Here is a 26696-nt window from a genome sequence, read left to right as displayed (position 1 = left end):
GACAATTTTGTTAATTTCTCTCAAATCAATAATAAATCGATAGACTTTGTCGTCAGTGTCTTTTTTAAGGATCGGAAGAATAGTGCTGTTACAGACATTGTAAGGAACTTCCTCCACTACTCCTGCAGTAATCAAATCCTGAACGATGTGCGTCAGGGCAATTTCACCTTCCCTAGATATCTTGTACTGCGGTACACGTGGCAAAAGTACTCCCTCCTTGACAGTAATTCGAATAGGCGGGATGAGCATCTGTCCCACATCCGTATCCGAGGTCGCCCATAACGTGTGTGGGAGAGAGGCTAATGCTTCAATTTCCTTCATGGTACAAAATCTGCCTGAATCTGGGTAATTATCATTCAAAATAACGTGCACTCCTTCAGGAGCGCAGCGTATCGTTGCTCGAAAATATTTGAGCAAATCAATGCCCATAATGTTATCTGGAGTGTGGAGCGACAACAAAAATGGACAGAAACTAAAAAAATTGTCAATACAAAATGCAAGAGGTTTTGATAATGGGCTTGGAGAGGGTGTGCCATCAAACCCTATACATGTTATCGTTTCGCCAGACAGGGGAGCCCTTGGAACCGAGTTTTTAGACAAAGCACTACGAGTAGCTCCTGTGTCAACTAAAAACTGATCAGTAGAACCGAAAATGCCCGCTGATACATATGGACCTCTTTGATCTACTGGCACTTCAACCGATTCCACACCCCATCCTACGCAATCCTATGCATGCACATAATCCTGATTCTCCACATTCTCACCCTCCGATATCTGATACTAATTCCGTCGATCAAAAGTGTTTCGTTCATCCTGACCACGACCCCTCGCTTCAAACCTACCACGATCACCTCCGCCACCTCTTGCTCCCGAATAACTATTCCGCGACCTTCCACCTCCTCGACCACGCTGACTACGTTGCTCCCGAAGCACCGGGCAATCATCAGCCCAATGTCCAAACTCTTTGCAATAAGCGCATTGGTCCTCAGCAGTATCAGTACGACCATACGACGCATTACCCCCTCCTCGCCTGCCTCTATCATTCCCTCTAGATTGCGCACCACGGACCTGTGCCAACATCACCTTCGTTTTCAATTCCTTCGCTTTCTTATCAACACTTTCTTTAGCCTCTATTTCCTGCCGCTCGTAATACTGAGCCATAGTTAACCAAGACGCAGGGGTCGCTGTGGTCCAGGAACTTTCACTCGTTTTCAATCTTTTTGCAATCTCCGGTAGGAGATTAGCCACGTACTTATCTACAAACAGATGCCTACCCGTATCATCTGTTAACGATTGCCCACTGTAATCATGGAACGCTTCTTCAAAACGTGTGAAGAAGTCAGATACCGATTCGTCTTGCTTCTTTTTGCACGAAGGTAGCATAGTCTAATCAATCTTTTTAGGGGGAACAAGCGTTTTTAATTTGTTCAAAATAGCGGTTGGAAGATCTAAGATTAGCTGACATGGTTTGCATGCAGGCTCCCTGTCTAAATCAGCCTGGCTTATATCTTTCCAGGTTGCCCCGAACATTGCTTGATCATCAAACTTACGAATCGCTCTCCACATATCAGGGGGGAGAATTAATCCAAAGAAAAGATCTATATCAACAAGCGTCATAACACAAGACGAAATAGCCCCCTCCACTCCTTCATAGAAAGCTGCCGGATGTTTACGGGGATCAGGTAGGGCATTTTTCAACGCCATAACATCCGCTCTATTCCAAGGCGTATACACCCAATTATATATAAAATACCCTTTTGCATCTGCTGACATTTTATCGTCGTCTGTACCATGCCCTTTAGGGGGGACATACAAAGGTGCAGCTTCACGCATAGGCATAACATGCACTTTAGAACTCTTATCTGCTCCAAAGATAGAACACTCTTTGGTGGACCCCGTTGGCCCTGTCAAGGACTCCTCCCCGGCTTTTTGTGCTTCCCGCAATCTGGACGCCTCATCCCGTAGCTGGACCAATCGTTGGAAAAAGTTATCCGCATCTGAAATATCAAATAAACCTTTACGCATTTGCTCATGAAAAACTGATACATCCTTAGGTTCTAACTCCTCTGAATTCTTACGAAACCGCTCAAGAACTTCATCCGCAAAAGTACCTAAAAAATACATCTGTTCTCGTTCCAACCACATTTTCCTTTCAGCATTAAGTTCTGACAAAGTAATTCTATTCAAATTCAATTCTCTAGCAAACCCTTGTAAGTCCAAAGCTCTCTGTGCAGTTAACCTCGTACTCGTCTTATCCTGACTGTCATTACCGGAATCCTCGGACAGGGCCGTAGGCTGAACATACGGAGTCGGAGATCGATCTAGTAATGAAAAATCATCAATTTCGTTAGTAAGGACAGGATAAAGCGGACGTCGAATAGGAAATTGACCGGTTGTTTGCAAATTACGTTCCCGTGCCTCCCTCTCTTTCTTCTCCTGCGACTCCTTCTCCTCCAGCTGTAAAGCTTTATCTCGAGCAGCCTTGCGCTGCTCTTTTTCCACCAAGGCAATCTCACGCTTCATTCGTTCACGCACTGCTTTCTCCCACATTCGCACACAATCGAACATGTCCTGTCTAGACCTGCGCTGGAACAAACATTGCTCCACAAACTGAACCTTTCGTAAATCAAACGACCCATGTAGTGGCCATTGCAACTCGGGATCAGATTTGGTATATTTGTTCCATAATTTAGTGTACAGTATAGGGGGAAGGCCAAATTTCACATACATATCGCGATTAGGGGTCCCCTCTGGGGGAGCCGGCTGAGATTCGTTTAACCTAAGACAGCACATCCCTCGGAGTGTGCTTAAAACAGGCATGTTCAAAAAGTACCACGAAAATGTGATACCATAAAAAATGGCACTTACGATACTTCACACAAATGTGCCGCTCAGAGTACAAACAAAGTTAGAGAAATATCTCTACATGCCTGCCTATGTGAAGTGCACTGCACATATGTGTTCAAATTCACAAAGTCAAAATGTTAGCTAACTCAAATCATAGTCACATTCATAGAACTTCAGTAAGCGTCCGCAGACTACCTTACCGATCACAAATCTTACCCAAATCTCAAATATCCAGATTCCAACTGCCAAGGTCTTTGATCGAATCAGCCAAACAGGCACTGTACAGCAACGTAGACGAGCAGGATCTCAGTCGGAGACCGGTGCCACCTGGAAGGTCAGATCAGAAGGAAGGGAAGAAAACACCGTGGGTGCCAAGACTCGGGTCACTCAGTGGCAGCCTACGCGTATGGCGAGTTTCCAATCCTTCGTCACAACCTCTCCTTCGTTCATCCGAGTCGCCGATGAGTCCCTTCGTGGTCGCCAATTTGTGGTATTGGGTTCTCCAGGCCTACATACTCCGTAGAATACCCACTACACCGTAAGAACTGTTGGCACAGAAACTAGGAAATACAAAAGACAAGTTTATTAAGACCCCATGGGGTGGTGGTACATTCCTACAGACCCCTTCGGCAATGCAAGAAGTATCACACCGAACATCGGTGCGAGTCCTTCTTTTATACAGTTTTCAAACATAAGAAAGGTAGGCGGTACATGGTTACAGAGTTTTAAGTACATATATGGTCACTTTTGGAACACAGCCAACTCATGGGAGGGGTTACAACACCACTGGTCAGTTGGGCGGAACATTCCTAAGGGGTGACTGGTCAGTCGAAACCGCACATGTGCGGGCTTGACCGTTACTAAAAATAGCCTGTTGCTGGGCAAACTTGAGTGGTCAGTGGCACGGACAAAGGACTAAAAGGCACGCTGACCACGAGGCTGCTCATTCTCAAAAATGGCCGCCGTAACATTCAAAATGGCGTTTTCAAGTAAGGCCAAGATAAGAGTAATAACTTGTAGCAAAGCTAAGCGCTAACCCAGCCATCGTCAAATTACGACAACAGGATAAAGTCTTGTGCGGGGACGGGGTGGACAGACAATGCTTACCACCAGCGGGGCTCAAAGAATCGTGGGACGTCACACAAGGCTCTGTCAGATCGAGAGAGGCCGGTGCGCCGGAGGCGCCCGGGACGCGAACTGGCGCAAAGGGGCTTACCTCTGGCGCACCTCCGGCGCGTCTACGGCGAGTCTACAGCGCGTCCGCTGCGCGCACCCGCTACGCGCCTGCCTACACATATCTGTTTATACTATAACGCCACGCGGGCTTCCGGCTGCTAGAGCCTTTAGACCCAACCAGTATGGCGCCTGTGAATGGCCCAAGCGTCAATACCCACCCAAGATGGCGGAAGTAGCACCAGGACCAGGGACCCTACTACCTAAGTCCCGCCAAGTGCGGGTGAGGACACGATTTAAATGCAGGTAAGCCTGACTCTGCCCCAAGTTGTTACAGCAGCAAGCGCCCAAATAATTATCAAAAGGAACAGCAGCGCGATTGCAAGCGGCGCAATTTAAAAACAAAATACACGAACTGTGCAAGTGCGATTTTTAAAACTATCCAGCAATGCGCATGATAATAAGAGAGGTCTGTAGAGCAGATTCAGAGAGCAGCTTAAGTAAGCTCTCCAATACGCGGGCTTCCGGCTGCTAGAGCCTCTAGACCCGATCAGTATGGCGCCTGTGAATGGCCCAAGCATCAATACCCACCCAAGATGGCGGACGTAGCACCAGGACCAGGGACCCTACTACCTAAGTCCCGCCAAGTGCGGGTGAGGACACGATTTAAATGCAGGTAAGCCTGACTCTGCCCCAAGTTGTTACAGCAGCAAGCGCCCAAATAATTATCAAAAGGAACAGCAGCGCGATTGCAAGCGGCGCAATTTAAAAACAAAATACACGAACTGTGCAAGTGAGATTTTTAAAACTATCCAGCAATGCGCAATACCACAATAAATGGTAATGCGCAACATGAGATGGTATCTAAGAGACAGTAAATGTTGTTACTACCCAGACTGCGAGAAACTGCACGTCAAGCCGCAGGGGACAACTTAGCTGGCGGCGTTAATATTAGCTGTGGTAGAACCCACTTAGCTCTCCATTCCAGTAGTTTACAAAGACACATTTCAAAGCTATAGAAATCCACAACATGATCCAGGGTTCTGTCACGAGTTAAATTCTAATTGTACACAATATTTTCCAGGATTCTTAGACATATGAAATTATAACTCATCCAGCACTATTTAGGATTCTGAGATGCATAAAATGCTCATAATAAATGGCATAATCAGTATTTTGAGACAATAGATATTAGTAGCACAGAGTATAATTCAGGATATAAACCACTGGTCCCCAACATGATCCAGTCTTCCAAGATTCATTCAATCCTAACAGCAGATACACATGATCCAGGATTTTGAGACTTGACATTCTTCTAGTTTGCGACAGGATTTAGGTACCACTAACCCAAGTTCCTGAACTGGGTTGAGTACTACCAGTAGACAATGCAAACCAGGAGCCAGAACTGTGTCGCTTACCACTACTGCTGCATTAAATTTCACCAGTACATATCACTGGAGTATATCACACTACAGTACATATCACCAGTAGGCAAATGAGTAGCTGCTACCTATGTGGTCACTCATGCAACCCATCTCCAGTGTTCTTCTCTACCCCCGACACACCCCTGTCTCTTCCCCATTAATTTATCATCCCGACTTGTGCTGTGCCTCGCCAATCAATTAGGTACTCCCATTACCCTGTAACTCTTGCTTCCTTTGACCCCCACTAATGTAACTTAAACCCCCAATCCTCCCTGCTAGAACCCCTTGAAGATGTTATTGTGACTCCAACTATTTTTCCACTGCCCCTCCTTCCCGCACCATGAGCCTTCTCCCCCCCCTTGAAAAGGTACATATTCAGAGTCAACTTTCAAAGTTCCCGATTCACTTGGGAGATTATGACAATTCCTGGTATAGGAATGGCACAGTTTCTGTGGTAGTGTCTCAGTGAAGGGGTGCTGCTTTTCAGTCAGTGTCATTGCCTTTAAGTGGGTGTGATAATAGTTACCTGTGCTTCCTTCATTAAGAACGAAGGGCAACCAAAGGGTCTCCACACTCAGCGGTCCGCAGGAGTCGGAGAATCTCCATTCTCATTGTGGAGATTGCACCAGAGTGCGGAGACTCCCCCATTACTGCGGGGCCTACCAGAAGTGTGGAGACTCCCCATGACTGTGGTCACCCACCACAAGTGTAGAGTCTCCAACATGCCTGCAGGGCCCCCGCCACACGTGTGGAGACTCCCTCATGACTGCAGACCTCCACCACGAGTGCAGAGACTCCTCCATGACTGTGGGGCCTCCACCACAAGTAAGGAGACTCCTCCATGAATTCAGGGCCTTCACCACGAGTGTGGAGACTCCACATGACTGTGGGCATCCACCACTATTGCAGAGACTCCCTCATGACTGTCGGACCTTCACAACAAGTGCAGAGGCTCCCCAAAGTCTGCGGAGCCTCCACCATGAGTGCGGAGACTCCTCCATGACTGCTGGGCATCTACCACGAGGGCAGAAACTCCTCTATGACTGTGCGGCCTCCACCACAAATGGAGAGACTTACCCATGACTGAGGGGACTCTGCCGCAAGTGCAGAGACTCCCCCACATCTGAGGGACCTCCAGCACGAGTGCGGAAACTCACCCATGACTGTGAGGCCCCCGCCACGATTGTGGAGACTCACCCATGACTGCGGGGCCTCTGCCGTGAGTGCAGGGACTCCCCCATTACTGTGGGGCCTCCACCATGAGTGCAGAGGCTCTCCCATGACTGTGGGGCCCTGCCACAAGTGCAGACCCTACTCCATGATTGCGGGGCCTGCACCACAAGTGCAGAGACTTTCCCACGACAGTGGGTTCTCCGCCACCCATGACTGCGGGTCCTCTGCCACGAGTGTGGAGACTCCCTCAAATCCGCAGGGCCTCCACCACGGGTGCGGAGAATACTCCATGAGTGTGGGGCCACCACCACGAGTGCAGAGACTCACCCATGACTGCGGGTCCTCTGCCACGAGTGTGGAGACTCCCTCATGACTGTGGGGTCTCCACCACGAGTGCATATTCTCACCCATGACTGAAGGGCCTCCACCACAAGTGCAGAGACTCACCCATGACTGCGGGGCCTTTGCCACGAGTGCGGGTGCCCTTTGTGAATCAGGTCCAATATTTTCAAAGAATATGGCCATGTAATTGCCAAGACAGTGGCCAAGCAGGTTCCTCTTCTGGGAGACGCCTCATTGTCATTCTCCTCACTATCTATCAGCTGCAGCAGAGCATCCTTGCATGTTGCTTGTTCACACAGCTGAACATTGGTGAAAGTAAACTCGCCAGACGATGTATATGTGAGATAGAAAGTCAAATGTTACGTTTAAACAGGAGGGCGGCTGTACATCTGCGGCTGTACATCTGCGGCTGTACATCTGTGTGTGGGAATGCATGCAATGTGTGTATGTGGGAGACCAGGAGGCTATCTCTGTGTTTTTGAGCGAGGATGCAAATGTGTGAGTACAGTTGTGCGTTTTATGAAAATAGTACATAACTATATGTCTTTGTGAAGGTGACTGTTATAAGTGTGCAGGTTCATACGTGTATATGTATGTGTGTACTCGTGTATAGGTGTGCGTGTGTGGAAGGGTTGTGAGTATACATGTGTAGGTGTGTTTATGTAAATGCTTATGTGGAGTTGTGTGTGTGTGTATGTGTCAAAGAGAGGGGAAAATAATTGAATGTGTGCAAGATTTTATGAACGTTTGTCATAGAACAGTTGTTGGCACATATACATTTGTGCGAAATGAAGTGTGTGTTTGTGTGTGCTATGTTGCGTCATAGTATGCATGTGTTGATATGTGTGTGTAGCAGAGAGTGACAGAGATGAGGAATGGTGAGTTTTATTGAAGCGACAAAGCGAACAGCAATAATGTATATGTTTGTGATCATATATGAGGAAATAAAGAAAGAAAGACTGCACTTAATGTTTACTAGAGAAATTGGGAGAGAGAGAGAGAGAAAGAGGGTGAGAGAGAGAAAGAGAGAGAGAGAGAGAAAAAGAGAGAGGAGAGATAGAGAGAAAGAAAGAGAGAGAGAGAGAAAAAGAGAGACAGAGAAAAAGAGAGAGAGAGAGAGAGAGAGAGAGAGAAGGAGAGGGAGAGAGAGTAAGAGAAAGAAAGAGAGGGACAAAGAGAGAAGAGGTGACGAGAATTCTAGTGTTGCTTCTGGCAACTGTATGATTATAATTTTGTAATCAAGAAAATGAAGTAATGGAAACTGTTTCTCATTACAGGATGAACTACAGGGTATCCTAGGTTCTCTTAGAGAAGAGAATGCAAGCGTTTTGAAAGAAGAGGACACAGATAAGGAGGTGTTTCAAGATTTGAAGGTAAGTAGCAAGTGGTGACTTGCCCACCTTTCCTCAGTCAGTAGCTGAACTCTTGTTCTTGTTGGTGCCCTCTGGTTGCCATGGTGCCCTGAATCCTAGAGTTATCTGGATCCTAAACCCGTTCTTGTCCCACCCCTGCCCCCCCACGCAGATTGATAATATGAGAGAATGGTGAGAGACCTGCAGAAGAGCCATGAACTCTCTTCTGAGTGAGAAGAAACATCTCCCTCGGCCAGAGCAGAGCAAGGTGGCCTGGAGAGAGTGGCATGGCTGAACATGTATCTATTGGTGTAGAATAGATAGTCTATGAAGTGCTTTGTCTCACCCTGCTTCATCTTCAAAGTGCAGTTCACATTAAATGTAAGGTCCATGAGCGGGGTTAGTAGGAGGCCCCCTGTGACACATGAGCCTATTTCTGCTCCTGAGAGGGACGGCTTTGCCTTTTAGCAGGGATCACCTCAGTCCCACACTCTGAGGACACAGGAACCAGGACAGGATCCTTGAAGCAAGGATAACTGTAGAATTGAACAATGATTTAGAGTGAATAAGCCATGCGTGCACTGACCATACTTTGTCACAGAGGAGGGATGTTATGTTCCAGGAAGGCACAGACAACCTGAGGTTATGGAAAGTGAAAATGTATTCAATAAAAGAAACAACAGACAGCACACGGCATTCCCTGATTATTGCTCCTGACCCTCATAGCAACTGGCAGAATCTGGAGCTCTCCCCAATAAATGCCCAAGCCAAGACTCATTGCTAAAGTGGCCATAACAGCATCATACCAGAATGAACAATCTATCCAACATAACACATCCTCCCCTAACAAAGCAAATACAGATTCATAACAACTTTAGTAATATTTGGCACCTTTCAGAAATAACAGACTGTAGCAATGCAGACAAAATACTCATGAACAAATAGTTAAAAGAAAGCAAACTTGAAATCAAATAAAAGTAGTTGTTCAAAACATAGTCCTACAAATATCTGGGAATGCAAGCAATCCTTCTGTCCCTCTCAATGGAAAATTGGGACCCCCACACCCCCACAATATCTTCCCTTCCTTTGAAAGGCCTACTAGCGTCGATCAGCACTACCCTCACAACTGACACCATCTCTTTCTCCATAACTAGCCAAACCTGACCTTAGAACTTCTTCTGAACCAGGACTGTCAAAACTACAATCATTCCAAATGGGAGTGAGGATGCATTTTGTGCTAAGAAATGCAGTCGAACGAATAGCAAGCAGCCGCTCACACTCGCTAAATGTGCTTTTGCGGTAGGATTGTTTCCTCCTAAACTACTCACATTTACACTAGCAGGAGTAGTCACGAAATTATCTATAATTCCACATCACAGCATAAGGCAGAATCACCACAGTTACTCCAATTATTCTAACAAAATTGAAATTCCACCCAGGACTAATTAAGAGCAAAAATAAAACCTAACACTGGATCGAGCTTGATCAAATAAAGAGTACCATTCCCCACATAATGTCTACCTCAACCTATTACACTGCCAAACCTTATGCCGAGCAGGAAATCTCCTTCCAGTGAAATGGGACTCCAGCTATGGCCCCCATGATGCAGCCATCATGCAGATGCTGCTTTCCCAGACTCCCCGGTTCACCCGCTCTCGCCAGGGCGGGAGCTCCTTTCAGGTGGTAGCCTCTCAGCTCTGGAATAACCTGCTGCCAGCCTTACATCAAGCCCCGGCCCTTCTCAGCTTTAGACGGGGATTAAAAACCTGGCTTTCCTCACAATGAATCAACTTGCCTTGGGATGGACTGCGTTGCTCTGCTACTGGTTCCCTCTTTTCCAGTGCCGGGACACTCCGGGGAATAGCCGTGCGCTTTGTAAGTACCCAAGCTGTTTATGTGTCGCTCTGGCGCCACAACATGGGACTAGAGCGACACAAACCTTAAGTCAGATTTATGCAGCCACAAAAGGCCACTTTGCAAGGCTCTGATGAGCTCCATAAATTTGGAATAAGGCAACGAAGCGCAAATCACGCAGGGAAAGTGTTCCAGGGGCGTTGCATGGGGCTCCCATGCAACTTCCATTGTTTTTGATCCATTCCCAGATTTACCATAACTGTTAAACCTGGGAATATGCCAACAACATACGTCTTCCCTGGAGAGGCGAAACTAGGAGAAATGTCTTGTTACTTCCTCTATGTGCGCTGTTTTCTGCAGGATACATAGAAAGACGAAAAATCCCCTCCGGATTGTTTTTGTGCTGGAATGCCTCCCTTCCTGCACACAAACAATCCGGCATGCAATGAGGGCACCCTTGCAGAATCCTGCAATGTTGACTCCATTGGCCAAAAGGGCACCAGCGCAGGGTGAAGGAATGCACTGTATTGCCTTAAATAAGGTGCGTTCCTGCACTATCCCTCTAAGACAGTGCTGCGCTGCCCCGCTTAACAAGTTCGTAAATAAACCCCTAGGTTCCTTCAACAATTTGACTGCATTATCATGAATGACACATAGCCTCAACATGGTAAAATGAAATAAATGAAATACCAGCATTTGTAAAGCGCACAGCTACCACCGGAGTCGTGTCCCGGCACTGGGGGCCATCGGGAAGATTAACCAAACTACTGCCCAGACACACATGGTGCTGGGCTAACATGCCACCTGGGATGGTCCTGTGAACCTGCGTGTTCCGGAGTCAGCCACTGGCTTTTGACCAGGCATGGGTGTAGTTCTCAGAGTTTTGCTACGCGGAACTCTGCAACGTTACAAAAAAACTCTGGGGAGTTTTTCAAGTTGCAGAGTGTAGTGCGAATTGCCATTCGAGCTGGTCTTCCTGCCGCTCGGGTAGAAATTCTACACAAGCAGGAGATTGCGCTCGCAAACCTACCAGTTGCGATCGCGAGTAGGGAAAAAACTATGCTGCACTATGCGTAACTGAGTTTTCTGCACTCCATGCACTCTGCAGAACGCGCAGTGGAGAAAACTCTGCAGACTCAGCGAACGGAGAGGAGTTCACTGCCCAAGCCAACTTTTGAACAATTTTATATTTTTCTTTGATTTCTCTGTTAAATCTCTCAACGAGACCATTGCTCTTAGGGGGGTAAAGAGAGGTTTTGGAGTGTTTTATACCCATGAGTTCCATGAACTCCTCTAATAGTAATGAAGTGAATTGGCATCTATTATCTGAAATCACCTCATCTGGAACACCCTTGCAAACAGCAACTCAAGAAATTCTATTACATAAACTGTTCTAGGCACAAACTTATCCTCTGGCCTACGATTATAATAGTCCATCAGAACTATTACATACTCAGGAACACCAGCAATAGACAACGACATGGGACCAATTATATCAATGGCTAGTTTGGACCGAGCTTCAGAGGGAACATCTACTGCTTCTACAGGACTTGGCACCATTACTTGCAATGTGTCACTTATAGCACAGCAAATGCAGTCTCTCACAAAGTGTTCAACCTGCTTATCTAGAACAGGCCGCCAAAATCTTCCTTGATTCTTCTTTTCATAGCACGCATGCCAATGTGACCTTCGTGGACTAATGTAAGAACCTTATTCCTCATGCCTACAGGAACCACTAGTAAAGAAGCACAATAGAGAAATACATTAACAACTGATAGTTCATTGAAAACATGTTTATATTTGGTGACAACTTTATCCCCTGAACATCTTCTTGCCCAACCTTTACACACCGGACTCATGACCTTTTTAATTTATTGTTCTACTTCATAAGAATTTCTCCATTCACACTCCAAAATGGCACCATCCAAATGACTCATGGTAAAAACAATAGTACCAGAATGGAAATTCTTGTCCTCATAGTGATTACAATTGTCCATACTACTGGGCAGCCTGGACAATCAGCCAGAATATTTTTTTTTCAGGAACATATTTGACCTTTAAATTGTGCTCTATGACCTTGCTCGCAGGCAGGTCGCACCCCAAGATGGTGCACGGCTCTGCCTGCATTGTTTTTGCCTAATCTTGTATTTTTCCCCTGTGCCTAACTTGCTTTCTTACCCAGACTTGTTTTTATTCCCCTGTGCCTGTACTTGCTTTCTTGCCCAGACTTGATTTTATTCCCCTGTGCCTGTACTTGCTTTCTTGCTCAGACCTCTTTTCATTCCTCTGTGCCTGTACTTGTTTTCTTGCCTAAACTTGTTTTTCCTTCCTGTGCCCAGTTCTCCCGCGGCCCCCCGCCTGTTTTTCCTGCCGCTGCGTCCCCGCCCACCTGCAATCCCATTCGCCACCCCGCTCCCACCTCCCAGCTGCTCCTACCTCCCACATCCCCTCATATGGAAGACGCTACATGGCCGTGCAGCGGCCACACTCAGTGGGCACGCCGCTGGTGCACCTAAGGCAAGCCCGTCCGTGCCTGGACCGCGCCCAGCGCCAGGAACCCTGGTCACCACGAACGTTGCGACGCCCGACACCGCTACGATGTCAGAACCCTCCAGGTACTCAACACCGGACGATCACACACCTGCTTCCTGGCCACAACGAAGCGCACCCACTGAGCTTTCACCTGCCGGAACTACAGCTTCACAAGCATCTGCCCCACCATGCTGCCGACCAGGAAAGAACCCAACCACCTCAGATGCATCCGCTCCACCCGAAAACATGCCGTTGAACTCCGAGACCAACGCGACTCAACCTATCCAGACGTCACCTTCCTGACGGAGAACTGGCTGAACCCCGCCTCAGCACCCGACATAGCCATAGCCGTCCCGGAAGGCTGCAAGATCACCCGCAAGGACCGCACCAACAAGGCAGGAGAAGGAATCACCATCATCCACAGGAACACTCTCAGAGTCTCAACCAACACAGAAGACACCCTCAGCACCGCCGAACACCTGCACTTCCAGATCTACACCGACCCCAACACAGCCCTCAGAGGAACCCTCATCTACAGACCACCCGGACCCCGACCACATTTCAGGGACTCAATCGCCGACTTCGTCAGTACACACGCCCTCGCCTCCATGGACTACATCCTCCTCGGGGACCTGAACGTCCACCTCGAGAACAATGATGACACCAACTCCACCACCATGATCGACAACCTAGACAACCTGGGACTCAGACAACTCGTCACAACACCCACCCACTCCAACGGTCACACGCTTGACCCCATCTTCTCAGCAAGCCCCCACGTCTCCTTCAATCATACCACCGAACTCCACTGGACCGACCATCGTTGCATCCACTTTACGTTCAAGAAACCCACCACGCACCACCGCACCCAACAGATGCCTCACCGCTGCTGGAGCAAAGTCACTGAAGAGCAGATAACCACCACCCTCACCCAGAGCCCACCCGCCGACCATACCACCCCGACACCGCCCCGCAACCTCAGATAGTGGATCAACGACTGCGCCAACACCCTCGCCCCGATCAAGAAACCCTCCAACAATCATACCAACAAGAAAGCCAGCTGGTTCACTGAAGACCTCCGGGCCTCCAAGCAAACCTGCCCTGAGCTGGAGAAGATCTGGCTCCATGAACGAACACCGGACAGCCACGCCGCCCACAAGAATGCCACCCACAGACACCATCACCTCATCAGATCCGCCAATAGGGCCTCCTTCAAAGACCGCCTAGACAACAACGCGCACAACAGCAAAGAGCTCTTCAACATCGTGAAGGAACTCCCCAACCCCAGCTCCAACACCATCGACGTCCCACCCTCGCAAGACCTGTGCGACTCGCTGGCCACCTTCTTCCACCGCAAGATCACAGATATCCACAACAGTTTCAACGCCAGACCGCCCCGACAACCACTGGTGTCAAGATCACACTCCGCAGGATCCGTATGAAGAAGAAATGCTCCACCTCCGGACCCCCCAAACACCCCGAATGGATATCACAGGGTATTCAGGAGATACGGTGAGGGAAAAAACCCCAAAAGGGGAAAAACCCAAAAGAAAAGATAGAGGGGAAAGGGACAGCGGGGGTAAAGAAGCTGTAAATACAAAACACACAAGCATTAATACATTTCTAAATGCTACTCTCGTTCAATTCTCGCTAAAGAAACATATCCTAATTTCACCTGTGTTAAACTCCTTCCTAGCCGCTTCACCCAACTGTCTTCATGAGTCCCTCCTACCTGCATAACACAAAAAGCATAAACATCAACATACAGTACCACCACCCTGTCTTTCCAAACAATATACACTACTCTAAATACCTACCCATGCAGTAGTAGATAAAGCTCTAAGAATAACCTTGGTTTTAGAAAACTGAGACTTCATTAAGCAGGGCACCTTTCTGGATGCATGGAATATGTAATGAGTACCGAAAACCCCATTCATCAGGTAAAACACTGCTGATTGAATAAACCAAACAATTTCATGAATAAGCAGTCAACAGTATCTCCTGAGCAAACACATGCGGAGAAAAACCCTTGCAGCCGCAAAGATACAAGTCTAATCCGACTGCCCAGTATATCGGAAGCGGAACATTACGCACATAAGCGCAAACGCGCTAACACTTTACCGGGCTGTTCAGTCTTTCCCAATGAGTTCCCAGAACTGGCGTGACAAGGATAACACGCGGAACGAACGTCAGGAACAACCAGGCTCCCTGTCTCCAACAAAATCACTAGCACTGTTTCCTGGTCCTGGCCCGCCTTATCCACGCGTCGCAAAGGATCATGGGATCAGTAGTTCTACTCCCTAGATACATGGGAAGTGTAGTTTTAGGCAGGCGCTTCACGTTCTGAATCCTGACAGTACGCCCTCCTCACTGGCGCCTCCTAGGACCGGGCTTACCAGGAAACCTTGTATGAAAAGACTTGACTGCCCTGGGGGCATGAACATTGTTCCACGGTTCCCAGGAATCATCCTCTGCCGTATATCCCTTCCATGAGACCAGATACCAGAGCACCCCTCTACGGTATTCGGAGTCACGAATAGACTTTACCTCGTACTCCAGACCACCGTCACAAAGTACAGGGGGCGGAGCCTTCCGGCGTGCGGAAATGGCCTTTTTTAGCAACTGTACATGGAACACTGGATGGATTCTCAATGACGCAGGCAGCTTCAACTTATAAGCCACAGGATTCACTTGTCTCACTACGGTGTAGGGTCCAATGAACCGAGGATGAAAGATACTCCTCATCTTGAACTGGATGTATCGTGTGGACAGCCACACCCTGTCTCCCACCTGAAACGCAGGACCCTGTGAACGGTGTTTGTCCTCCCATTTTTTATACGCTTCCTTGGCTTTCATTAGATGTTTCTGAACCCACCTATGCACCTTTCTTAGTGTCACCACCCGTTCTCTCACTGTGGGTTGATCGTTCAGTTCGGTGGGGATGTTTACTGGCAAAGTGTTCGCGTCATATCCGAAATTGGCCTTAAAAGGCGACATGCCCATTGAACTATGCCAGGTGTTGTTGTAAGACAACTCAGCCATCCATAGTAGGTCCACCCAGGATTCATGGGCAGCCTCAGAGTAACAGCGCATGTATTTCTTCAATGTCTGATTTAGACGCTCAGTTTGTCCATTGGTTTGAGGATGGAAGCTTGTGGATAGAGCCGCCTCTATGCCCAAAGCCTTGCACCACGTTTGCCAAAAACGAGCTATGAACTGTGGTCCTCTGTCGGATACAATTACTCTTGGGATACCATGTAGTCTTATGACCTGTGAGGCCAGCAATTGAGCGGTCTGACCTGCAGTAGGTAGGTTTACACAAGGGATGAAATGTCCCATTTTTGTCAAATTGTCAATGACCACCAACACAGCCGACTTACCCTGATCCAAAGGTAAACCTGTTATGAAGTCCAAACTTATGTTCTGCCAAGGGTGAGAGGGTGTTGGCATAGGCATTAACAGACCTTTCTTTTTGGTGTTCTCTCCTTTGGCTCTGGCGCAGCTGTCACACTTCCCTACCCATCTGGTCACATCCAAAGCTAAAGAGTCCCACCAGAAATGCCTTCTAAGCAGTCTTACAGTTTTGGTAACCCCTGGATGTCCTGCCGATGGTACTTCATGACACCAGCTATAAGCTTTCATCCGCAGTTCCTCCGTTGGTAAAAACAAGCACTCTCCCTGAAAAGGCAGTCCCTGTATCACCTTCCTACCTGGCTTCTTAGCCGCCCAACGTTCCCAAGAACCCAAAGACCTGGCTCCTTTGATCTCTCCCAAAAACTTCTCAGCGCGAACCACACACACTACTTTCTCACGAGGGAGAATGGAGTGTTGTACCTCTTCCAGAGATTCCGTACCTGTGTCCTGCCTAGACAGAGCGTCTGCCTTTCTGTCCTCTACATCAGGACGGAAAGTCACTATGAAGTTATATTCAGAAAAGAACAACATCCACCTCATTTGTTTCTGTGTCAAATGTCTTGCAGAGGTCATATACTGAAGATTCCGGTGATCGATATATACCGTCACCGCTTGACTAGACCCCCAGAGATATGGCCTCCATTCTTGGAATGCTCTTTTAATTGCCAAGAGTTCTTTCTCGGCAATAGTATAATTAACCTCCGCCGGGCTCAGTTTCCTTGACAAAAAGGCAACAGGATGGAGCTGTCCATTGTCCGCATCTCTCTGAGACAGTATTGCCCCTATGGCTTCATCAGAAGCATCGGCTTCAACTATGAAAGGCGCCTCCAGTACAGGATGTGCCAACACAGGTGCTGTTGTAAAGTCTCTTTTCAATACCAGGAAAGCCTCGTTTGCCTCAGGAGTCCATACGAAAGATGACCCCTTTCTTAACAGTGTCGTGATGGGCACCGCAATCTGAGAAAATTGCAGTATGAATCTGCGATAATAATTCGCAAACCCTAGGAAGCTCTGTACCTCTCTCACGTTTCTTGGGGCTGGCCATTCCTGGACTGCCTTAACTTTTCTCTCGGACATTTGTAGACCATACGGGCTAAGGTTCACACCCAGAAATTCCACTTCCTGAACCCCAAACTCGCATTTGCTCAACTTGACGTATAGACTGTGTTCTCGCAATTTGTCCAAAACCATACACACCTGTGCAGTATGACATGATACATCCTGAGAGTATATCAAAATGTCGTCAATATACATGACCACAAACTTATCCACATACTCCTTCAACACATCGTTTATGAAGAACTGAAATGCCGCTGGGGCATTACAAAGCCCGAATGGCATCACCAAGTATTCGTAAAGTCCGAATCTCGTCTTGAACGCCGTTTTCCACTCGTCCCCCTCTCTTACTCGAACCAGGTGGTAAGCCCCACGCAAGTCCAAGCGGGTGTAGATTTTGGCCTCTCTCACCTGGTCGAGTAATACCGAGATAAGGGGAAGAGGGTAACGATTGCGTATGGTGTTCTTATTCAATACTCGGTAGTCCACACATGCTCTCAAATCCCCATTTGCTTTTGCTATAAAAAAAAGAGGAGAAGCCGCAGGAGAACGGGAAGGCCTGATGAACCCCAAACGTTCATAATGATCTATGTACTCCCTCAAATGGGTGGTTTCAGGTACTGACAAAGCATAAACCCTACAGGTTGGTATTGTAGCCCCCTCTACCAGGTCTATGCGGCAATCATACTCCCTGTGTGGGGGTAGGGTTTCAGCCTTCTTTTCACAGAAAACATCACTATACTCCCTGTATTCACTGGGTAATTGGACGTCTTTTTCAGCCACTGTGGCAGCCAAAAACGGGGTTGTTAACACAGCGACATGAGCAGGAACACATGGCACTAAATGATCCCTACAAACTTCGGGTACAAAACGGAAAGTCTTTGTTTTCCAATCCACCACAGGATTGTGTCTATGCAACCAAGGCATGCCCAGGATAACCTCATATTGAGGAGCAGCAATGATGTTCAAAGATATTAACTCTGAATGTACATAACCATGCAGTACCAATGACAAATCTACTTCGCTGGTTCTTTCAGTGATCTGGCCTGATGTTAACGGTTTCCCATCAACGGCGAACACATCTTCGGGACTTTCCCTTATGACACGAGTTAATGCCAAACGTGTTACTAATCCATCATCTATGAAATTGCCTGTGGCTCCAGAATCCACCATCACCATCACCTGATGTCGTGCCTGATTGCTTTCAATGGTCATAACAACTACAAGATGTGATTCATTTTCCTCTGGTCCTGCAGAGGACAAAGAGGTAAGTTTCCATTCCTGCCCTCCGTCTGTCTTAGTATTGCTGTCATCTTTTGCTGTTAAATCTGACCTATTAGATGAGACAGCCACCCTCTTAGACCTGTTAAAACTACCAGAGGTTTTGGGTTTGGAGGGACACTCCCTAACGTAGTGTCCCTTCTTCCCGCAGTACATACACAAGCCTTGTACTCTCCTTGTCTCCCGCTCTTCTCTTGACAACGGAGCCCTAACAGCACCAATCTCCATGGGCTCAGGTGTGGAGTCTGCTCCGCCTACACTTCTACGAGGTGTCCTATCGTAGCTATAAGTTCCTTTGTCCCAACGTCTCCTACCACCCCCTCTCTCAGTGAGCCGGCAATCCAACCTCAATGCTAAATTCACCATGTCCACATAAGTGGTGGGTTGTGGATCCACCTGTGCCACCACATCCTTCAACTCCTCTTTCAGCCCTAAATAAAAAAGGGACATTCTTTTCTCTTCCGGCCATTCGGCTTCAGCCACCAACCGGTTGAATGCTGTCAAATAAGAAACAAGTTCTCCCTTAACCTGCCGTAGTTCCAAAAGTTCCCTATCGGCACTACACGAAGTAGCCCTCCGATCAAAAACCCTCTCGAATTCGGTTCTAAAAGCGGACCAATCCGACAATATAGGGTCATCTTTTTTTACTAGTGGCACTGCCCAATTAGCTGCGTCTCCAATCAGATAAGAAATAGTGAACGCCACCCTAGAATGGTTGGTAGGAAATGCAGACGGTTTACATGAAAAGTGCATAAGAACCTGTGTCAGGAATACCTGTACCTTTCGGGGGTCACCAGAAAACCTCTCAGGATTAGCCAAAGGGATGGGGGGTGGTACGGTGACCTGTACATTGGAAGCAGGGGCGGAAGCATTGAACGGATTACCCCCCAACCTATCCACCTTTTCCCGTAAAGCAGCTGTTTCTGCCTTAGAGGCGGCCAACTCCTGTTGTACTAGTACTAAAGCGTGTAGTACATCCTCCATGGACGCCATTACTCCCACACACGGATCGGGCGGAGTGAAATTTGTGGGCTAGTGATTCTGTCAAGATCACACTCCGCAGGATCCGTATGAAGAAGAAATGCTCCACCTCCGGACCCCCCAAACACCCCGAATGGATATCACAGGGTATTCAGGAGATACGGTGAGGGAAAAAACCCAAAAAGGGGAAAAACCCAAAAGAAAAGATAGAGGGGAAAGGGACAGCGGGGGTAAAGAAGCTGTAAATACAAAACACACAAGCATTAATACATTTCTAAATGCTACTCTCATTCAATTCTCGCTAAAGAAACATATCCTAATTTCACCTGTGTTAAACTCCTTCCTAGCCGCTTCACCCAACTGTCTTCATGAGTCCCTCCTACCTGCATAACACAAAAAGCATAAACATCAACATACAGTACCACCACCCTGTCTTTCCAAACAATATACACTACTCTAAATACCTACCCACGCAGTAGTAGATAAAGCTCTAAGAATAACCTTGGTTTTAGAAAACTGAGACTTCATTAAGCAGGGCACCTTTCTGGATGCATGGAATATGTAATGAGTACCGAAAACCCCATTCATCAGGTAAAACACTGCTGCTTGAATAAACCAAACAATTTCATGAATAAGCAGTCACCAGAAGATCCTAACACGGTATGTTGTAGTTCAAAGCACTACCAACATCCGCTTAGGCAATTGTAATCCGATATGTACTCAAAAGTAAGCAGGAGACCTAACACGGTATGTTGTAGTTGAAAGCACTACCAACATCCGCTTAGGCATTTGTAATCCGTAACGTACTCAACAATAAGCAGGAGACCTAACACGGTATGTTGTAGTTGAAAGCACTACCAACATCCGCTTAGGCATTTGTAATCCGTAATAGAATATGCCACAAATCCAATCCTTCTTTCCGGAATGGTAGGGGAACCTCCCCCTGCAATCACTCACTAGTCGAGTAACAAGTAACCCCCTTCCGGCGGTGGTCTAGAAACAGAACAGTATCTCCTGAGCAAATACATGCGGAGAAAAACCCTTGCAGCCGCAAATATACAAGTCTAATCCGACTGCCCAGTATATCGGAAGCGGAACATTACGCACATAAGCGCAAACGCGCTAACACTTTACCGGGCTGTTCAGTCTTTCCCAATGAGTTCCCAGAACTGGCGTGACAAGGATAAGACGCGGAACGAACGTCAGGAACAACCAGGCTCCCGGTCTCCAACAAAATCACTAGCACTGTTTCCTGGTCCTGTCCCGCCTTATCCACGCGTCGCAAAGGATCATGGGATCAGTAATTCTACTCCCTAGATACATGGGAAGTGTAGTTTTAGGCAGGCGCTTCACGTTCTGAATCCTGACAACTGGGACCTCCGCCCCCACGACCACCATCCGCATCAACCGCCTGCTCTACTGGACCAACATCAACATCAATGACGATGACACCATCAAGATCATGAACACCATCCACTCCGGATCTCCATCAGATCCATGCCCAAACCACATCTTCAACAAAGCCAGCACATCCATCTCACCCCATCTCCTGAAAGTCATCAACACCTCCTTTGAGACAGCAACCTTCCTGGAGAGCTGGAAGCACGCCAAGATCAACGCCTTACTCAAGAAATCCAAGGCGGACCCCAAGGACCTCAAGACCTTCCGTCCCATGTCCCTGCTCCTGTTCCAGGCAAAGGTCATGGAGAAGACCGTCAACAAACAACTGACCCGCTACCTTGAGGAGAACAACATCCTGGACCCTTCCCAGTCCGCTTTCCGCAGCGACCACAGCATCGAGACTGCCCTCATCGCCGCCACCGATGATATCAAGTCCCGGCTGGACAACGGAGAAATGGCAGCCCTTATCCTCCTGGTCAGCCGCCTTCGACACAGTCTGTCACCACACACTACAAACACGCCTCCATAATGCTGGGATCCAAAGAAGGACCTCGACTGGAGCACCTCCTTCCTCTCTGGCAGAACACAGAGCGTCCGCCTTCGCCCCTTCCGCTCCGAAGCCACAGAGATCATCTGTGGCGTACCCCAGGGCTCATCCCTCAGCCCAACCCTGTTTGACATCTACATGGCACCGCTCACCCACATCGCCTGTCGGGACAACCTCAACATCCTCTTCTATGCCGATGACACCCAGCTGATACTCTCCCTCACCAAGGACCACCAAAACCAACCTTCACGAAGGAATGAAGGCCGTTCCTGAATGGATGAGGAACATCCGACTAAAGCTGAACTCGGACAAGACAGAGGTCTTCATCCTCGGATTCAACCCTTCGGCCTGGGACGACTCCTGGTGGCCGACCGCACTGGGAACCGCTCCAACACCCACCGACCACGCACGCAACCTAGGGGTCATCCTCGACTCCACCCTCTCCATGACTAAATAGATCAACGCCATCTCCTCCTCCTGCTTCAACCCCCTCCGCATGCTCCGTAGGATCTACAAGTGGATCCCCACTGAAACGAGAAGAACAGTCACCCAAGCCCTTGTCAGCAGCAGGTTGGACTATGGAAACGCCCTATACGCAGGAGTCTCGGCCAAACTCCTGAGACGGCTCCAACGCATCTAGAACGCCTCTGCACACCTGATCCTTGACATTCCTTGCCGCAGCCACATCACACCCCACCTGAGAGACCTGCACTGGACCCCAGTCAACAAGAGGATTAAATTCAAGCTCCTCACCCATGCACACAACGCACTCCACAACACCGGACCAACGTAAATCAGCAGACGACTCAGCTTCTACACCCTCACCCACCAGCTCTGCTCCGCCGACCTCGCCCTCGCTACAGTCCCACGCTTCCGAAGAGCGACCTCAGGTGGCAGATCATTCTCCCACCTCGTCGCCAAGACCTGGAACACCCTCCCCATCCACCTACGGCAGACCCAAGACCTGCTGACCTTCAGAAAACTCCTCAATACCTGGCTTTTTGAGCAGTAGCAGCATTCCCCAACCCAGCGCCTTCAGACCCTCATATGATTGATTGATTGATTGATTGATTGTTCTAGAAATTCAATATTTCCACTTGGCAATCTGAGGAGTTACCCTGTCTCCACCTTTGGTGGTGAAAAGCTGAACTGAAGATTTGTGGTCCACTGTCACAGTGAACTTGGAACCCCATAAATAATGTTTAAGATGAACTTCTGCCCACCAGCAAGCCAGAGCTTCTTGCTTCACCACAGAGTATGTTGCTTCAGCTCCTCTCAAACCTCTGGAAGCAAAGGCTATCACTTCATCCTTGCCGTTTCATTCTTGGATAAGAACGACACATAGCCCTTTCTGACTAGCATCAGTCATGATTATCGTGTGATTATTAATGTCCAAGGGTTTTAGAGGAATAGCATGTGAAATTTCTTTTCTAAATAACTTAAATACCACAGCACATTCTTTAGTCCACTTTAACACCAATTTTTTTTAGAAGGTTTCTCATATGGTAAGTCTGAGCTGCACAATTTGGTGTGAACCCAGCATACAATTCAATGAGTAGCATAAATTCAGCACCCCCTCTACTACTCACTTATGGCCAGGGAAAAGAGGGGACAATGGCAACAACAATACAAAAAATTCCCTCATGGCCTCAACCATATTTATTAATCGACATTGTTCAAGTGTTTTCTAAAGATCATTTCTAATTAACGCAGGTACACTAATTTATTCAAAATATATTTGATATTTTATTCATTTTTTTCACCACATATCAAAATTACTTTTCATATTTTTTATATATGTTATTTATATATTTATCAATGTCGATTGATAAGTAAGGTTGAGGCCATGAGGGAATTTTTTGTATCAAAATTTAATGAGTCCCATGAAGGATCTCAGTTGGTCTTTGTCTCCAGGTGCACCAAAATCTTCTGTTGCTTTTACTAGGATAGCTTTAGGTGCATCTCCCTCAGCAAATACTTTGTAACCTAATTATTCCACAGTGCTCACATTCAATTTGCATTTTCAAGACTCAAAGTAACTCCTTTACTCTTTAAAATAGCAAACAAAGAATGCAATCTTTTGTTGTGTTGTTTCTGATCAACACCACACACCAACACATCATCCTGCAATGCCATCACCCCAAACATGCCCTAGAACATACTCACCACAATCCTCTGAAAAACTACAGATGCAGACACAATTCTGAACGGCATGCGCTTGAATTGAAATAAACTTTCCAGGGTGATAAATGCAATGTACGGTCAAGACTCATGATGCAAATTGTTCTGATGATAAGCAGACATCATGTCTAGCAAACTGAACCCCTTACCATCTTCTGAAAATTCTACAGGTTCAATAACATTGCTGGGACACAACTTTTTTTAATGCATCACACAAAGCTAAAGGTACACTGCAAGCTTTTTGCACGACTGCTTCCACTTCGTCAATCAACCTTATTTTGTGTTTGAAACCCTTAAATAGACCTAACTCTTCCTTAAAAACCTCAGGGTTCTTCTTCCCTGATAGTTTGCACACAGACTCAGGGTGGAGTTCTGGACTTTTTGGTTCCGTCCAGAGGTGTCAGGGAACAACACCCAAAGACCCCGGAGTTCCACCTGCCTTGGTGCACAAATGAACAGAAACACGGGCTTCTCGATGGTGGCGTCAAAGACCAAAGGTTTATTACTGCAGGGACACAGAAGTCACAGATACTACACACGGGCAGAATCTAGGAGCCTGTTCAAATTGTACAAAGTGGGTTGCTCCTTATATACTAGTTTTTGGCCTTCAGGCGAATTCTTCACATGTTGGTACATTCCCAAAACCTTTGTGTCATAAACAATAAATATTTGGCGTACACAGGAACCGTTGATAAAATCTGATACGAAACATCTACGAAGAGGGGTTCCCACTAGTTCATCACAATCCCTTGTCGATATTGCATTCAAGAGCCGGACCGCCTCATCGTAAATTTCGTTACCTCCCCCTAATAAAGATTCAGAAAGAAAAGAACGGAGCCAGGTGTGGAAGATAGGAAAGCGGGATAAGAGATGCTTGTGGGTTGTAAATGGGCAAGGCTACCGGCTTCGGCCGCCTAATCATGATCAGGACAATGGACACGAAAACCAGTTTAGCGAGACTGGCCTCGGGCAGAGGAGGCAGCCTTTGTCGAGTCATGCAGCTACAGCGTGATCTGGTTTAAGGTGCACGTGTCATGAAAGAGGTGAATCTCCGGCTAAGGCTACGTGTCCTTAATCGAAATGAAGTGATCAGAGGTTATTGCGTATGTGAGGGCAAGAAACACAAAATGGCTGCCATGATCTAAGATGGATGCCGTGGGTAGATCAGAAATGTGTTAATAAAAGGAGTGCTCTTGTTTGCAGCGTAGCGAAAACACCAGGGTATGCTAAATGGATCATTTGCGGTTCACTGATACCAATATTGTGTATTTCCGACAAACTTGAAAACACGGGTTCAAATCGTCACGGAACCGTCACGGAACCTCAGACCCTCCTTTTGCCCTTACATAGGCAATTACTCAGTCTATGTCAGAATCTAGTTCTATGCTCATCAGGTCAGTGACATGTTGTTGTATCATCATCCTTTCTCGTGCCTCTTCTCCAAACGCAGGTGGTTTTCTGACCATACTGGATAATCAGGCAGCATGAGAATAGAAATACTAAGATGACACCAATGACCATTAGAACCTTCCATCCCCACGCTGAGATCAGAGTCCAAAACCACTCCATAAAGGACCAGTTTCCCTTATCTACGTGAATAGAGTCGGAAATCTTGTGTAGCTTAGAGATCGCCTCATAGACTGTTGGAGCATTATTAGGAATAAAGACACAGCAGCTCGATTGGATCAATCTGCATACCCCACCTCGATCTGCAAGTATAACGTCTAGAACCATACGATTCTGCAACGTCATGAGTCTATCCGCCTGAAGCTCAGCTGTCGAATTGCTAAGGGCACCAGCAGTTTCGGTAATAGTAGATTCAACTACCCGTGTTAGCTGACGTATATTTCTACTATTGGCCATAGGCCCCCAGAACGGAAGGAAGCCTTTGAAGAAGTCTCCAGCTTCCTGACCAGCGGTATCTTCCTTGCTGAAGACACCTCTCGCTACTCTGGTTTTGTGGTAATCAGATGAAGCAGTGTATGTCGGAGGCAACAATCGAGCAATATAACATGATCCTGAAAAGTCGGCAGGCAACCATGTATAAGCTCTGTCTCGACAAATGAAGTAGGTACCCCTAGCAGTGAGGAAGGCAGGGGAAGAGTTAGCCGGAAACACATAAGTCTCTACGCACTCACTCCTCCCTAGCTGAGCTCTCGGATTTCTCCCATTACCTTGCAAACAGACCTGACCTCGGTGAGGTACGACCCAGATTGGAGTTGAGCTTTTACGCTTGCTTTCTCCTAAACTAAGGCGATATTCTGAAGTATTCCAACTTAAATATACTCGCAATTCGTCTCTAGGGTATGATGGAGTATTATTGACGTTCTTGACCATGTCAATAATTCCTTGGACTAAGGCTTTGTTGGCAGAGTTATATTTAGTGGAACGTGGTGGACGTGGAGGATAGGTTTCAAGGGCATAAGCAAAGATGGTTTGAAGGGCCTGAAATGATCCATTGTAGCTGTAAGGCAAAACCAGATAGGGAATACCTTTATCCATAGTGTGAGGTATCAAGCCACACACCCAGCAGTCTGTAGTGTTAACTACCAGTTGGTGTTGGTGCAAGAGCTGTACAAAAGTGTTGTTAATGAATTCCGAGCGTCGGGCTTGCTCATGTTCCGGAAACGAGTGAAAAGAGTGTATAGAAGAAACAGTAGAAATGGCAGGATCAAGGGGAGGTACTGTAGTAACTGGCACAAAAATCAGATTTATACTAAAGACGATTCCACCCACCAATGTTGCTAAAATAATCACGAATGTAATGGCACATTGCATCAAAAAGCATTTGATATGAAGAATTCTATGAAGTCTGTTTCTGCGAACATAAATCACATTTTCTCGTTGCAGCGCAGGAAGCTCCATCTTCTACAATCCGCTCGCGACCACTGATGATGTGTACGTAGATGAAAATGCCTCTATCAGCCCTGGGAGTTCCCAGAACTAACATAAAGATCGACCTTGTGTCAGACCCCTGCAAATTCAACTAGGCACACAGCCACGACCCTACGGCTACCCAGACGGCAAGGCAATTTTAAAAACAACAAAACAATAGCAAACTTCCTGGCTGAGGGCAAAAGTTCAATATTTCAAAATCACAATATGCAGTTGCCTGCTTTATTTGTCCATTTTATGGCT

The 26696-nt window shown here is 47.3% G+C and overlaps 1 protein-coding gene across 1 annotated transcript in view; it reads left to right on the top strand.

Annotated features, from left to right (window-relative positions):
• LOC147668875 (E3 ubiquitin-protein ligase TRIM4-like) overlaps nucleotides 1-26696 on the top strand; it is an 80843-nt gene that overhangs the window by 9501 nt on the left and 44646 nt on the right. Inside the window, exon 2 of the mRNA XM_086948377.1 lies at nucleotides 8237-8332. Coding sequence (XP_086804503.1) covers nucleotides 8237-8332 — 96 coding nt within the window. The remainder of the gene's footprint in view (nucleotides 1-8236; nucleotides 8333-26696) is intronic.

Source organism: Lissotriton vulgaris, unplaced genomic scaffold, assembly GCF_964263255.1.
Source record: "Lissotriton vulgaris unplaced genomic scaffold, aLisVul1.2 SCAFFOLD_1441, whole genome shotgun sequence".
NCBI classification, from domain to species: Eukaryota; Metazoa; Chordata; class Amphibia; order Caudata; family Salamandridae; genus Lissotriton; species Lissotriton vulgaris.
The sequence above is the reverse complement of the archived record's forward strand: the minus strand, read 5'-3'. Positions and strand labels throughout refer to the sequence as shown.